General features: G+C 42.7%; 1 protein-coding gene across 1 annotated transcript in view; it reads right to left on the reverse strand.

The window, feature by feature from the left end:
• Positions 1-2,202: 2,202 nt before the first annotated feature.
• ARFGEF2 (ADP ribosylation factor guanine nucleotide exchange factor 2) overlaps positions 2,203-16,254 on the reverse strand; it is a 114,393-nt gene continuing 100,341 nt past the window's right edge. Inside the window, exons 35-39 of the mRNA XM_025399489.1 lie at positions 15,713-15,843; positions 13,751-13,919; positions 10,180-10,318; positions 6,709-6,826; positions 2,203-5,865 (exon numbers count right to left, since the gene is read on the reverse strand). Of these exons, the coding sequence (XP_025255274.1) occupies positions 5,689-5,865; positions 6,709-6,826; positions 10,180-10,318; positions 13,751-13,919; positions 15,713-15,843 (734 nt within the window). The 3' untranslated portion in view covers positions 2,203-5,688. The remainder of the gene's footprint in view (positions 5,866-6,708; positions 6,827-10,179; positions 10,319-13,750; positions 13,920-15,712; positions 15,844-16,254) is intronic.

Here is a 16,254-nt window from a genome sequence, read left to right on the forward strand (position 1 = left end):
CTGAGTCTCTAGAAAGTACAAGGAGAATCCTCAGTTTAGCCATTGAGTCTCAATATGTAGGAATCAAGATCATCACAATACTGGATAAACAAGGGGAACAACTCAACCACATAGAAGATATGGGCCACATAAATACAGACATGGGAGAGGCAGAGAAGACTTTAACAGAACGTAATAAATGCCGTGCCCTTTGTGTCTGTCCACGTAATAGAACAAAGAACTTCGGATGGCTTGGGCACGAGAAATTGAGGCTGCAGTCAGCTGCAATGAGGCCACTCACCCCAGCCTGGGTGACAAAGCAAGATCACGTCTCTTAAAAAAAAAATTGGAAACATTGCCAAAGACAGCCATGAAGAAGGAAGCTGTTAGAAGTGTTTTTTGGGCCGGGCGCGGTGGCTCAAGCCTGTAATCCCAGCACTTTGGGAGGCCGAGACGGGCGGATCACGAGGTCAGGAGATCGAGACCATCCTGGCTAACACGGTGAAACCCCCTCTCTACTAAAAAATGCAAAAAACTAGCCGGGCGAGGTGGCGGGCGCCTGTAGTCCCAGCTACTCGGGAGGCTGAGGCAGGAGAATGGCGTAAACCCGGGAGGCAGAGCTTGTAGCCATTGCACTCCAGCCTGGGCGACAGAGCGAGACTCCGTCTCAAAAAAAAAAAAAAAAAAAGAAGTGTTTTTTGTTTGTGGTTTTTGTGGTGGAGGGAGGGACAAGAGATAAGAGGTTGTTACCTCAGCAAAAACCTAGCTGGGCATGGTGGCATTTGCCTGTAATCCTAGCATTTTGGGAGGCTGAGGTGGAAAGATTGCTTTCTTTCCACCTGGGATGTGGGATCACAGATTCTATGCACAGATATGAATCATTAAGAGTTCAGAAGTTAAGCTCCCTTTAAGAAAACTCATTCTATTCTTTTTGGAGCAGAGGTTGCAGAATTGTGATCCCTAACAAAAATACTGTGTATAAAAGCTCCAAAACGAAGTATTAGCTTAAATTGGCAATACCACAACTTTATAACCAACTAAATCTTTACCGTGGCTATGCAACTTTTTGCTTTGTGGCCAGAAGTTTTTTTGGTTTCTGTGTTTTTGAGACAGGCTGTCTGTCACCCACGCTGGAGTGCAGTAGCACAAACACAGCTCACTGCAGCCTCGACCTCCTGGGCTCAAGCAATCCTCCCACCTCAGTCTCCTGGGTAGCTGGGACTACAGGCATGTGCCACCATGCTTGGCTATTATTATTATTTGTAAAGGTAGGGTCTCACTACATTCCCCAGACTGGTCTCAAACTCCTGGCTTCTAGCAATCCTCCCACCATGCCAGACCCTAGACTTAAAAAATTAGAATTGGCTGGATGTAGTGGCTTACGCCTGTAATCCCAATACATTGGTAGGTTGAGGTGGGAGGATCACTTGAGCCCAGGAGCTGAAGACCAAGTTGGCCAACATAGTGAGAGACCCCATCTCTATTTTTTAAAAAAGTTAGAATTTATTGTGTTACTATAAGTGATTTGGAAAATTATACCTTTAGTTTAATTATTGGGGAATTATACTGTTAGTCTCTTACTCTTGTGTATGGAACTATGTCCTGAATCAAATTTATGTAGATCCTAAACACTGGTATGAGAATCTGATTAGTATTTGTCACACTGACTTAAAAATTGGCATCTCAGCTGGCGTGGTACTCACGCCTGTAATTTCAGTACTTTGGGAGGCCAAGATGGGAGGATCGCTGAGGTCAGGAATTCAAGACCAGCCTGGGCAACATGGTGAAACCCCATCTCTACAAAAAAATACAAAAATTAGCCGGGCAAGGTGTCTCACTACTGGCCCTGTAGTTCCGGCTAATCAGGAAGCTGAGGTGGGAGGATTACTTGAGCCCAGAAGGTCAAGGCTGCAGTGAGCTGTGATTGTACCACTGCTCTCAGCCTGGGCTACAGGGCAAGACCCTGTCCCCAAAATAAATAAATAAATAGCATCTGAACGTTTCAAAGCTGTCAGTGTGTACTTGTTCAACCAATAGCTACTGCTTGATCCTTACAATTAAATTTTGTAACTAGCAACAACAAACAAAGTTAATAGATTCAAGAAGTATATAAAGAATCTTCTCATGACTGGAATTTTCCCCCTTTGATTGGTGAGGGACATAAACTGATCCAAAACTATGGCTTGATATATGTTTTTAAAATTACTACATTAGAAACAGCTATACTTTTTAAATTTTTATTGATTTACCACCTGATCAAAGCATGGGATATTTTAATAGTATTATACATAATATTTTTACATAGAAAACTTTACATAGCATTTCATATTATATAATTCTGCTTATTCTTTCAAAAATTTATACATCCATTGGGCAAGGAATGGTTTTCATTAAATTACCAATATTAAATGCACTTAATCATTGTGTATAGATTAAACCAAAGTAACTATTAACTAACTTTTAGGCATTTTAAGGAGGTAAAACATACATTTTGCACATAAATATTTGATGCAAATATGCAGATAAAATTTTTTAAAAATTAGAACACTGAGTAAAACAACACCTTTGATAGATTACATTGTTTTGTTTTGAGAGCAAGGATTTCCAGGTATGTTCATTCCTTAAAATACTCAGCTTTGGTTTCTTTGTTTCCCGAACTGCAAAGCTGCTGATAACAAAATTCCAAGATTTCATGTGAGTTCAGCTATGTCTACTTTAACAAAAATATTAAAACAAAATTTGGAAAATGCAGTATTAAGGATCCAGCTTCTATTGAAACCAATATCCATTTGCATCATAACAACAAACATCTGAATGAGATGGTCATACTTGTACTTATCAGCAGGTTCCTTTAATAACAAAGACTACTAAATGTATATACCCTTAATCACAAAAGAACAACAAAAAAAAGTACAGGGTTTTTTTTTTTTCTCATTTTGTACAAAAGTCATCTGTCAGAGGAAAATGTTGTGTTTCCAGATATTATAATACAATTTTCATAATGTATGTTCTTTGGTTGTACATAAGGAGTACAAGGAAAAGATATATTTGACTCTAAAGATGCGTATCAGAAATAAAAATTACCCATCCACTGTTTGTTGTTAAGATGCCAAAGCTGGTGATTTCCCTAACAGACAATGAAGAGAAACAAAATTGCTCAAAGCAGCAGTATTGTAACAAATAAAAACTTCTCGAGAGACCTAGCACATATAATCAACACTTAAAGCATTCTGAAAAAGAAATAAGGCCTTGGAAAATGTTTCACTCTCCTACATTACTCGGATAAATAAATGGTGTTCTGGCCTGATGTTGCAGTTGTACATACCCTTTCACTAGTGTTTGAGTGGCACAGGCCACATTTACCATGAGAAAGAATAGATTTACTCATAAAAATGAATTTAGGCTGAATGGCTTATTATTGGAGGTAAGGGATTTCCTCTGTTCGTCACTGTCCACTGATAAGAAAAATTACCCTGAATGGTTTTACATCCAGTTTTTTAAAAGTCCATTGCTGGTACAATTCAAATGCCTCATTCAGAAAATTCATTCTTTTAAAATACTAAACTAATAAGAAATTTAAGCCGGAATGTCTTCAGCAAGTAATAAAATGCACTGACACATCTGATACCCTGCAAGAGGCAAAATTAAAGAGAGGGCAGGAAGATACCGGAAAGATTTTAGTCACATTTGATGAAGAAAATGACATGAGAACCTCAGAAGGAAAGGAAAATAACCAATCAGGGATATAGCTGCATGCAAGATAAACTTAATGAATGAACACGTGTTCCCCATGTATACCTTTAGTACAAATATCAATGGAGGCAACTGACTTGTTGAGGTGGCAACGTGCTATGATACCAGGGAGCGTAGGTTTCACAGTGCAGTGGATTCCAGGGCAAGCCAGTCAAATGTGCCAACATTTTCCACTCACAATAAAGTATTCTCCCGTAGTCCTTTCCTGCTAAATTATATAGCTCCTTTTATCTAATGTATGTACGTCATGTAAAAACCTAAACTTGCTCATTTTTTCTTTGGTAGAGAAATTAAAAAACACTTTTTGGGAAAGAAAAAAGTAGATAAGAATTCTGCTGGCCAAAAACCAAACATTTCTCAAGGCTATTAAAACAAGAAAACAACTTAAGAATATCGGTCTCTTAGTAAGCAAAAGCACCAGAAATCCTTCTCTACAAAGAAAAAACATCCGATTTTACAGATAGGTTCCCAAACTACTAACTTCTAAGGCACCAGAGTTGACATCAATACAACCCAATTTACAGGACTAAAGAGCGTAGGTAGACGTCTGAATGTTTTAATCACTCCATGTAACACTTTGTCTAACGCTCAGCGATGCTCTAGGTGAGCAGTGGGTGAGGGCAGAGAATGAGGCGTGTGTGCTCCTTCTCATGGGTGAGCATCCATGTATACTGTTCGCAGGTTCGGGTCGTACTTGTGTACTGCCCGCTTTTACACAAGCTGCATCAGAACTCAGTTCTACTGCAGGTGAGAGTATTGCACCATCATTAACATAATAAGGACCTCAGAATCTAACTTTGCCGAAGAATTCAACTCCTAGGCTCAGATTAATGGAAGTGCTGGGCACATGCTACCTCCTGCCATTGTCACAGTTCAGCTGTGCTGGCCCCGACACAGCTCCAGTTCCACCCATGACATGAGGCCAAGGAGGCTCATGGGAGCGGCTTCTTATGCACAGTTACTGTCCCTCTCTGGAGGGTCTAATGGGGACTGTGCAAAGCAGTGACACTAACTGCCAGTATACTCACTTTTCTGAGGTAAAAATAAAAAGGTTTATTCAAGGATAAATGAACTCTGGTTAAATTACTACTTCATTTTCATTACTACTTCATATATTAGATTTCAGAGTGTGTGAGATGGACAGTGTATTCTGGAAATTTTAATTTAACACCCATCCACAAATACTTCAAGGAAGGCTAATAATCATCTTCATTAAATTGTTCACTTTTTCCTGTAGACTTTTTCTCCCCGTGTTACTAAAACAGGGAGATCCACGAGGCACATTTTTTTAACCTCGCAAAACTCTTAATTCTAACTTAATTACTAAACTTCAACCAAATTTTCAATATCTTTTTGTAAAATACTTTTAAAATCACTCAGACATTAACAAAACACACACAAAAAAACTCTTCTCTAATCCCAACCTGTCCCTAAACTAATCTAATTACAGCTGACTCATAACTGACAAAAACACTCAAATTTCTCTAACACACTCAAACAACAACAGAAAACCCAGCATATTTTAGGTGGCAGTTAGCCGTTACAAGAAGTTTTATTAACATACTCTCTAATAATCACAAACCTATACAGCTATGTTCAGTATTTTCAAGGAGAGTGACTTCTTCTTACAAAACGTTTATGGCCAATCATGGGATTTTGCTAGAAAATGATGGCATATGCAATGACAGATTTGACAGTTTAATCAGAAAAATGGAATGATAGAGATGAAGCAGACTCCCCACCTACTGTGCTAACTGGGTATGCAACGGTTTAATGAAATACCATAAGCCTTAGTTGGGGACTGTGATGGAGCAGCGTAGAGGCCATCCGTATCCAGGTCATTCTGAGATCCAAGATGCCAACTCCTTGTTTCTATGACCCTTCACGAGATGTGCCAGTCAGAGATGGCATGCTGAACATTCTGCAGAGCTGCAGCAGTGGCCGGGGCGGCCAGGGCTACCACACTGGTGACAGTGCTGCTGGTACCTGTGATGGCTCTTCTGGAATCCATATCTTATACACAACACCTATCCGTAGGAAGAACTTCCGCAGAACTGCTCGGAGCTCAGGGATCAAGTCAAACTGCATAATTTCACACAAGTAGGGGTAGTACATTGAAGCATGTGCTTTGAACTTGAGGTGGGAGAGAAACAGATAAAATTAGACAGTTTTTCTGGGGGCCACCAGTTTTTCAGAAGTGTTAATCTCACCCTGAAACTTATTACAATATTGGTGCTTTGCTTGCTATTAGAAAGTTGGGGCCGGGCGCAGTGACTCACGTCTGTAATCCCAGCACCTGGGGAGGCCAAGGCAGGTGGATCGCTTGAGCTCAGGAATTTGAGATCAGCCTGGGCAACATGGTGAAAACCCGTCTCTACCAAAAATACAAAAACTTAGCCGGGCGTGGTGGCGTGTGTCTGTGGTCCCAGGTACTCAGGAGGCTGAGGTGGGAGGATGGCTTGAGCCTGGGAGGCAGAGGTTGCAGTGAGCTAGATCACGCCACTGCATTCCGGCCTGTATGACAAAGCAAGACTGTCTCAAAAAAAAAAAAAAAAGTTGAAAGAAAACCTTGCAAATTAAAGCTTCTTTCAGTTATATTTAACTTTAATTAAATTTGGATAGTCTTGCTGCCAAAAGTCAACAGCTCTTTTACTTTATAAAGCAGGTTCCTAGGTCAAAACCAGTACTTCACAATCTTAACCCTCTTCCTGCACTGAAAATCACCATACCATTCCTAACAGCAACACATGAGGTCTAAATTTCAGCCTTTTCAACTAGGGTTCTTCCAGGGAAAAAGCCCTAATATCCTGTGGCACCCATTTTCTGTAATGAATTTCTCTCCAATGCATCTAGAATAGTGCTAGTCATGTAACCATCCTTGGGAGAACTGAGAAAACAGTTACTGCAAACTCTTGAATGAAAAGCCAACCCAAACTTTATGTCCTAGTGGAAATGTCAGAGTTTACTTGTTCATACCTTTTCATCATTTATTTTGAGAGTTTTGGTTAGAAGTAACAACAGGAGACTTGTCCAGGCCTCCCGATGGCTTTCAGAATTCACGGTGATGAAATAGGCAAGAGCTTCACTGCAAACACTAGAAGAATTAGAGAGGTGAGGGCATATCGAACAATTGATTAACATCTCACATTCAGGGGAGAACTATTCATTCTTGTGCTATTTTTTAAATTCTTTTAACATGTTTTTTTAATTACTTTTTTTTTTGAGACAGGGTCTTGCTCTGCCACCCAAGCTGGAGTGCAGTGGTGTGACCATGATTCACTGTAGCCTTGACCTCCTCAGGCTCAAGCTGATCCTCCCACCTCAGCCTCCCAAGCAGCTAAGACTACATGCTTGCGCCACCACTCCTGGCTTTTTTGATTTTTAGGAGAGATGGGGTTTCACCATGTTGCTCAGGCTGGTCTTGAACTCCTGGGCTGAGCAATCTGCCTGCCTTGGTGTCCCAAAGTGCTGGGATTATAGATGTAAGCTTGAGCCTCTGAGCTCAGCCACTGCAGTAACCATTGAGCACCCACTCTGGCTGTGCTATCTGGGGCAAATCACTGAGCCTTAGTTTCTTCAGCTATAAAATGGAGATAAAAAATTGGCCGGGTGCAGTGGCTCATGCCTATAATCCCAGCACTCTGGGAGGCCAACGCAGGCAGATCACTTGAAGCCAGGAGTTCGAGACCAGTCTGGCCAATGTAGCAAAACCCCATCTCTACTAAAAATAGAAAAATTAGTTGGGAGTGGTGGTGCATATCTGTAATCCCAGCTACTCAGATGGCTGAGGCACGAGAATCGCTTGAACTCGGGAGTTGGAGGTTGCAGTAAACTGAGATCATACCACTGTACTCCACCCTGGGCGACAGAGTGAGACTGTCTCAAAAAAAAAAAAAAAAAAGTTCAAACTCAAGGGGATGTTGTGAGGATTACATGAAATAAATACGTTAAGTGATAACTTGGCTCAGTCCTGGCACATGCCTAGGGCTGAGCTCAATCAACGTCTGTAGCATAGGAGCTTATTATTCACAATTATATAACTGCCTTTCTCTCCTCACAATCACATTTAATTGCTTTTTTTTAAAAAAAATCATGTTATGCCAAAAACTTGACATTTACATATCTCTTTTTTTTATTTTGAGACAGAGTCTTGCTCTTGTTGCCCAGGCTGGAGTGCAATGGCACAATCTTGGCTCTTTGCAACCTCCGCCTGCTAGGTTCAAGTGATTCTCCTGTCTCAGCCTCCCGAGTAGCTGGGATTACAGGCACCCGCCACTACGCCTGGCTAATTTTTGTAATTTTAGTAGAGACAGGGCCATGTTGGCCTGGCTGGTCTGAAACTCCTGACCTTGTGATCCGCCTGGCTTGGCCTCCCAAAGTGCTGAGATTACAGGAGTGAGCCACCGCGCCTGGCCTTACATATCTCCTTTACAGAAACTTTATAAGACTGTAGGTATTTCTCTTTTGGGCTTAAGTTGAAATAAGCCATTAGTGCCTCCTTTAGTTAATTAATTCTCTTTTCACTATATGACTTGTTATTTATTCTCATTGTAAGGTAACTGATAAGTGTAAAAAATTATAAAAGAAAAAATTATAAAGAAGAAAAAAGTTCCATCATTCTAAGGGATATATGACAATAATTTGGCAGATTTCCTTCCAGTTTTTTTTTTTTTCTGCTAAGATTTCAAAAGAAAAATTGCTCACCTGTAGTCCCAGCTACTCAGGAGGCTGAGGCAGGAAGAGCTCATAAGCCCAGGAGTTCAAGACCAGCCTGGGCAACATAGCGAGACCCTGACTCTAAAAAACAAGTAAAACGCCCCAATTGCTGAAAATTGCGAGTAAAAACACTTTTGCAGCTTCTTTTTGGGAGTAAAATTTATTGTATTATGAACAAGTTCGCACATTAAGTAAAATTATTTCTTAAAAATTTCACTTTTAGGCCAGGCGCAGTGGCTCACACCTGTAATCCCTGCACTTTGGGAGGCCAAGGTGGGGGGATCACGAGGTCAGGAGTTCAAGACCAGCCTGGCCAATATGGTGAAACCTCGTCTCTACTAAAAATACAAAAATTAGCCAGGTGTGATGGTGCACGCCTGTAGTCCCAGCTACTCAGGAGGCTGAAGCAAAAGAATCGCTTGTACCTGGGAGACGGAGGTTGCAGTGAGCCAAGATCACACCATTGCACTCCAGCCTGGGTGACAGAGCGAGACTCCATCTCAAAAAAAAAAAAAAAATTCACTTTTAGGCCGGGCACGGTGGTTCACGCCTGTAATCCCAGCACTTTGGGAGGCCGAGGTGGGTGGATCACGAGGTCAAGAGAGTGAGACCATCCTGGCCAACATGGTGAAACCCCGTTTCTACTAAAAATATAAAAATTAGCTGGGTGTGGTGGCGCACGCCTGTAGTTCCAGCTACTCAGGAGGCTGGGGCAGGAGAATTGCTTGAAACCAGGAGGCGGAGGTTGCAGTAAGCCAAGACTGTGCCACTGCACTCCAGCCTGGGCAACAGAGCGAGACTCCATCTCAAAAAAAAAAATTCACTTTTAATGGGGATATTTCATAATATCGTAATTTAGGACATATCATAACTTAGTTGAGCTGCTTAAAATTTTTTCTCCTGATAAATCTTCAGTGAATATTCTGTGTGTTATTCCTGGTTCCTATTTCTAAAATATTTTCTGAAGCAGATTCTGTAACAGTGGAATGACTGAGTCACAGAGAATGAACACTTTAGGGCTCCTGGTATCCCACCTACTTTCCAGAAAGATCATGCCATTGTACACTCCAACGAGCTATGCAGGAGAGTGCATTCTCACCACACATTTGCCAGCACTGTGTGTTACTGTTTTTAAATGTTACAGGAGAAAAAGAAAGCTCAGGCATCAGAATCCTGCTGATGCCCAGGAAGCTGGTTGGCAAAGACCTAGTTTTCTGGCTGGGGCTTCCTCATCAGTATTCCACTCTCTCCCCATTGGTGCATTTCTGGATAATTTTGTAGGCACATCCTAGTTATATGATTTAAATTACATTCTTCTTGGAAAGACAGAATGATGGGATGTTATTGCTGACAACAGTTCTAGAGAGGACCTGGTCCCAAGAGGGATAGTAACCTGCCTAAGACCACAAGGCTCCAGCCAGAGTCAGGACTTCCATCTAGCCTGCTCACTGCTAGGAGCAGTTTTCACTGTCCACGTTTCTATGCGTAGCTCCCAGCACCCTTCAACTCCTGGGCTCAAGCAAGGACTTATCAGTGAAACAGATAAGGCTCTGCCCTCTTCAGGGCATTAAAAGTGAAGTGGGAGAGTCACCAAATAGAAAAAATAAAAAGGAAAATAATTTGTCAGAGTGTCAGCATATATTTTTCTCCCACTCTTTTCAATCCACAGTATTGCTGTGACACATTTTGTATATGGCAGATAGAAATCTAATCAGAAACTATTTTTCTTACGTTAAAAGTCTCTGCTGTATTTCTTCCCAGGAATCCCTGCGGTTCTCATCAACATACATTCGAAACAGGATCCTCAAACAACAGGCCAGGCTGCTGGTTTCTTGTTTTAGAAGATTGGGTTTAGACTTGCCCTTAAAACCTAGAGATCAGACATTCATATAATTAGTGCACATTTCTAAGATAATGCTGATAACTGTGTATGAACTAGAAATCTAGTTACTTCATGAAATATTGAAACATCTGTTTTTTTTTTTTTCTTTTCTTGATACCGTCTCACTCTGTCACCTTGGCTGGAGTGCAGTGACATGATCATAGCTCACTGCAGCCTCCAATTCTTGGGCTCAATGATCCTCCTGCCTCAGCCTCCTGAGTAGCCAGGACCATAGATGTGTGCCACCATGCCTGGCTTATTTATTTATTTATTTATTTATTTATTTATTTATTTGATGGAGTTTCACTCTTGTTGCCCAGGCTGCAGTGCAATGGCGCGATCTCAGCTCACCACAACCTCCGCCTCCCAGGTTCAAGCGATTCTCCTGCCTCAGCCTCCTGATTAGCTGGGATTACAGGCGCCCACCACCACACCGGGCTAATTTTTGTATTTTTAGTAGAGACAGGGTTTGTCCATGTTGGTCAGGCTGGTCTCAAATTCCTGACCTCAGGTGATCTGCCTGCCTTGGCCTCCCAAAGTGCTGGGATTACGTGAGCCACCACGCCCAGCCAATTTTTTAGAGTTTGTACAGACAGGATTTTACTATGTAGCCCTGGCTGGTTTCAAATTCCTGGACTCAAGCAATCTTCCTGTCTTAGCTTTCCAAAGGGATGGGATTACAGAAATGAGCCACTGAGCCTGGCCTGAAACATTTTATATATATTCTTAATACAGATCGATTGTGATACCAAATGAAGGCAGTTACGACTCCCCAAAAGTCATCCTCTGTATAAGAACTTCATTTCTCTTTTTTTTTTTTTTTTTTTTTTTTTGAGACGGAGTCTCGCTCTGTCACCCAGGCTGGAGTGCAGTGGCCGGATCTCAGCTCACTGCAAGCTCTGCCTCCCGGGTTTACGCCATTCTCCTGCCTCAGCCTCCCAAGTAGCTGGGACTATAGGCGCCCACCACCTCGCCCGGCTAGTTTTTTTGTATTTTTTAGTAGAGAGGGAGTTTCACCGTGTTAGCCAGGATGGTCTCAATCTCCTGACCTCGTGATCCACCCGTCTCGGCCTCCCAAAGTGCTGGGATTACAGGCTTGAGCCACCGTGCCTGGCCTAGAACTTCATTTTTCAATGCCCTGTACTGTTCTCCATTTATTTATTGGTATTTTATTTTATTTTGAGACAGAGTCTCACTCTGTCACCCAGGCTGGAGTGCAGCATACAATCTAGGCTCACTGCAATCTCGACCTCCCAGGCTCAAGTTACCCTCCTGCCTCAGCCTCCTGCCTAGCTGGAACTACAAGTGCACGCCACCATGCCTCACTAATTTTTGTGTTTTTTTGTAGAGACGAGGTTTCGCCATGTTGTCTCGAACCCCTGACCTCAAGTGATCCACCCACCTCAGCCTTCCAAAGTGCTGGGACTACAGGTATGAACCACCTTGCCTGGCCTGCTCTCCATTTAGACTTTGCTTATTGGCTGGTGAAGCCATTGGTTTTGGCTTCTCAAATGTAACAGCTCTTAAGAATTCTAGGCTGGGCATGGCGGCTCACGCCTGTAATCCCAGCACTTTGGGAGGCCAAGGTGGGTGGATCACGAGGTCAAGAGAGCGAGACCATGTTGGCCAACATGGTGAAACCCCATCTCTACTAAAAATACAAAAATTAGTTGGGCATGGTAGCACGTGCCTGTAGTTCCAGCTACTCGGGAGGTTGGGGCAGGAGAACTGCTTGAACCCAGGAGGCAGAGGTTGCAGTGAGCCAAGATCGCGCCACTGCACTCCAGCCTGGTGACAGAGTGAGACTCTATCTCCCCCCCCAAAAAATATAAATAAACAAAAAAATAAAAACACATTCTTAAAAACAAAGTAGCACCAATCAGCTTTAGAGATATGCAAACCACCCTCACCAGCAAAACCTTATTATAGGCAAAGACATAAAACAGCTGGATATTTTAAGGCTGTAGAGAAAAATGACATTCTTTAATTGTGGGTTAAAATAAATATTTGGGGACAAAAAGTAATGGTAACCAGGCCAGGTGCAGTAGCTCACGCCTATAATCCTAGAATTCTGGGAGGCTGAGATGGGTGGATTACTTGAGGTCAGGAGTTCAAGACCAGCCAGGCCAACATGCTGAAACCCTGTTTCTACTAAAAATATAAAAATTAGCTGGGCATGGTGGCATGTGCCTGTAAACCCAACTACTTGGAAGGCTGGGGCATGAGAATTGCTTGAACCTGGGAGGTACAGACTGCAGTGAGCCGAGACTGCACCACTGCACTCCAGCCTGAGCAACAGAGTAAGACTCTGTCTCAACAACAACAACAACAACAACAAGTAATGGTAACAATACAAAAATTATATAAAGTATCACTTGTATGCAAAGTTCAAAATAATGAGAATCCCACCAACACCCCGGAAAAAAATATTATTTACTTCCAGGGTTTATGTATTTACTTTTGGAGGTAGGAAAGTGAATAAACCCCTAAAAGGCTTGGAAAATTGATGAATGGTTTCTGTTTTTCTTAGACTACCACATTCTTTATGTCATATTTAACTTTTAATTTAATGTAAATTTTTTTTTTTTTCCTTGAGACAGGGTCTCCCCCTGCTGCCCAGGCTGCAGTGCAGTGTGCAATCTTGGCTCACTGCAACCTCCATCTCCTGGACTCAAGTGATCCTCCCACATCAGCCTCCTGAGTATGGTGTGCACCACAATGCCCAGCTAATTTTCATATACTTTTTTTGGGTAGAGATGGGGTTTTGCTATGTTGCCCAGGCTGGTCTTGAACTCCTGGGCTCAAATGATCCGCCTGCCTCAGCCTCCCAGAGTGCTGGGATTATAGGCGTGAGCCACCACACCCAGTCATAAAATTTCTTGACTTGTTAAATCAATTCAATTCTCCAACTTTCAATTTGTCTTTTTTTTTTTTTTTTTGAGATGGACTCTTGCTCTGTTGCCCAGGCTGGAGTGCAGTGGCGTAATATTGGCTCACTGCAACCTCTGCCTCCCGGGTACAAGCGATTCTCCTGCCTCAGCCTCCCAAGTAGCTGGGATTACGGTATGCCTGGCTAATTTTTATATTTTTAGTAGAGATGAGGTTTCGCCATGTTGGCCAGGCTGGTCTCCAACTCCTGGCCTCAAGTGATCTGCCTGCCTCAGCCTCCCAAAGTGTTGGTATTACAGGCGTGAACCACCGCACCTGGCCTCAATTTGTCTTTTCATCAAATACGTACTGAGAATCTACCATGTACTGGGATGAAACCTATCCAATATTTCCCTTCTCTCTCCCTCAAGCATGAAAATATCTGTTAAGTTATTATAGCTATGTTTAAAATTTTGTGCATTTCCCAAACACTATAATGTTTTGGTATGGTGACCAGTGTGGCCATCTATTTTATCTGCTGTGTGGCCTTACCTGCTCGCCACAGGACAGTCCGCTGCTCATAATTGGAGTTGAAGGCCTTTGAGAATGAATGGGATTCCTGCAAACAGTCCAACAGCTTGAAGAGGTGCTGGGAAGACATGTACTTATACATGCCCTGATCCTCCGTCTCTATGTGGATATCTGCATCCAGCGTGTCTTGCTAGAGGACAGGACAGAGGATAGAAGAGCTAGTGAAGAAGATGGAATGCTCTGGCATTGTGATTGCAGACAATGGCAGTCATCCTCTCCCAAAGTCATCCTCTCTATAAGACACACTTTATTCCCCAACACCCTGAAACATTTCCATTTAGACTCTGCTCACGGGCTGGTGAAGGAACACACTGAGCTGTTCCATGATGCCAGGTTTGGCTGGCCAAAGTTTCAGTTTCATCAGTGCTGCCTCCATTGCATAAACAGGAGTGTGTGTGTCTCCAATTATTTCATTACAGGAATGCTTTTTTTGAGACAGTCTCTCTCTGCCACCCAGGCTGGAGTGCAGTGGCTCAATCTTGGCTCACTGCAACCTCTGCCTCCTGGGTTCAAGTGATTCTCCTGCTTCAGCCTCCTGAGTAGCTGGGATTACAGATGCCTGCCACCACGCCTGGCTAATTTTTGTATTTTTAGTAGAGATGGGGTTTCACCATGTTGGTCAGACTGATCTCAAACTCAACCTTGTGATCTGCCTGCATCGGCCTCCCAAAGTGGTGGGATTACAAGTGTGAGCCACCGTGCCCGGCCCAGGAATGCATTTTTGAAACATGTATGAAATGCTAGGAAACTTTATTGAACAAGTTGACTAAAATTTAAAAATCAAAAAGGACACTCACTGCGGTTTATTTCCAGCAGTAATAAAATTTACATTATTTTTTGCTACTATTTAAAACATGATTTCCTCTATGAAAAAAAAATCTTGATTTTGGCTACTCTTGAAACACTAGAAACTGTCACAGCTTAACCCACTTGGATGGTAACTGGGCACTACAGCTGAGAGGTGGCAGGGCCTTTGACTGAGTTAGAGATTTCTGGTTTACCGCAGTCCCTACCCAGCCTGCCTCACTCGCTTTACTTACTCACTCTCACGGGATCTGCTAGCCCCTGAAGCACCGACATTTGTAACCCATGGTGTAGGATTACTGTCCAACTTTTGGACACTCAATTCTCTATGTTTTCAAGAATCTGATATGTAGGCTGGGCATGGTGGTGCATGCCTGCAATCCCAACACTTTGGGAGGCTGAGGTGGGCAGATCACTTGAGTCCAAGAGTTTGAGACCAGGCTGAGCAACATGGCAAAACCCCATCTCTACAAAAAAATGTAAAAAATTAACTAGGCATGGCAGCATGTGCCTGTAGTCCCAGCTACTTAAGAGGCTGAGATGGCAGAATCACCTGAGCCTGGGAGGTTGAAGCCCCAGTGACCTGTGATTGCACCACTGCACTCCAGCCTGGGTGACAGAGTGAGACTTTGTCTCACCAAAAAAACAAAACAACAACAACAACAACAAAAGAAGAATCTCATATGTAGAAAGTTGCATATACAAAACAAAAAATGAAATTTTTGAAGGAAAAACTGGGATCTTTATATATATTTTTCCTTCTCACTTATTTGTGATTAAACTCTGTATCAATTATGGGGAATAGTTCCTGTGATAACTAACACTAGTGAGGTGGCATCTAAGCAGTGGTATGTTGATACACCCACTCTCTGGGGTATGGGGCATATACTTAAAAAAAAATGAAGCCCTGATGTTTAGTCTTTGCTGTTTTTTTCTGATGTAAATAACTCCCATTAAGGCCAATTTTAAGCATCAACATGCCATCACTGAATGTGAGGTTGGAAAGAGATGAGCATAACGGGCTCTGGAAAGCCAGTATGAGCTGGCTCCTGCACAACACTACATCAAAGCAACCTCCCTATGGACAGGGATGCTCTTCCCGAGGCCTCCTGTTCTTACCTGGGCCGCAACCATGTGCTCTGCATCCTCCTTTTTGCTTGTTGCAGGGTAGAACACAATGTTGTCAATGGTCTGTATCAATTCCAACTGCACCACACACTTGATGAGGAGGCTGGCAAACAGTTTCTGATCTATGTTAGATGATAAAGATTAACCCTAATAATGATTCAGCCAATATTGAAGAAATATCCACTGAGCTCCTACTACGTACAAGGAGGGATTTTTTTTTTAAGACATGGGGTCTCACTATGTTGTCCAGGCTGATCTTCAACTCCTGGCTTCAAGTGATCCTCCCACTTCAGCCTCCCGAAGTGCTGGGATTACAGCATGAGCCAGTGCACCCAGTCAAGGCACAATTCTTTTGGTTTTGTTTTTTTTTTTTTTTGAGACGGAGTCTTGCTCTGTCGCCCAGGCTGGAGTGCAGTGGCCGGATCTCAGCTCACTGCAAGCTCCGCCTCCCGGGTTCACGCCATTCTCCTGCCTCAGCCTCCCAAGTAGCTGGGACTACAGGCGCCCGCCACCTCGCCTGGCTAGTTTTTTGT

This window comes from Theropithecus gelada, chromosome 10, assembly GCF_003255815.1.
Source record: "Theropithecus gelada isolate Dixy chromosome 10, Tgel_1.0, whole genome shotgun sequence".
Classification (NCBI taxonomy): Eukaryota; Metazoa; Chordata; class Mammalia; order Primates; family Cercopithecidae; genus Theropithecus; species Theropithecus gelada.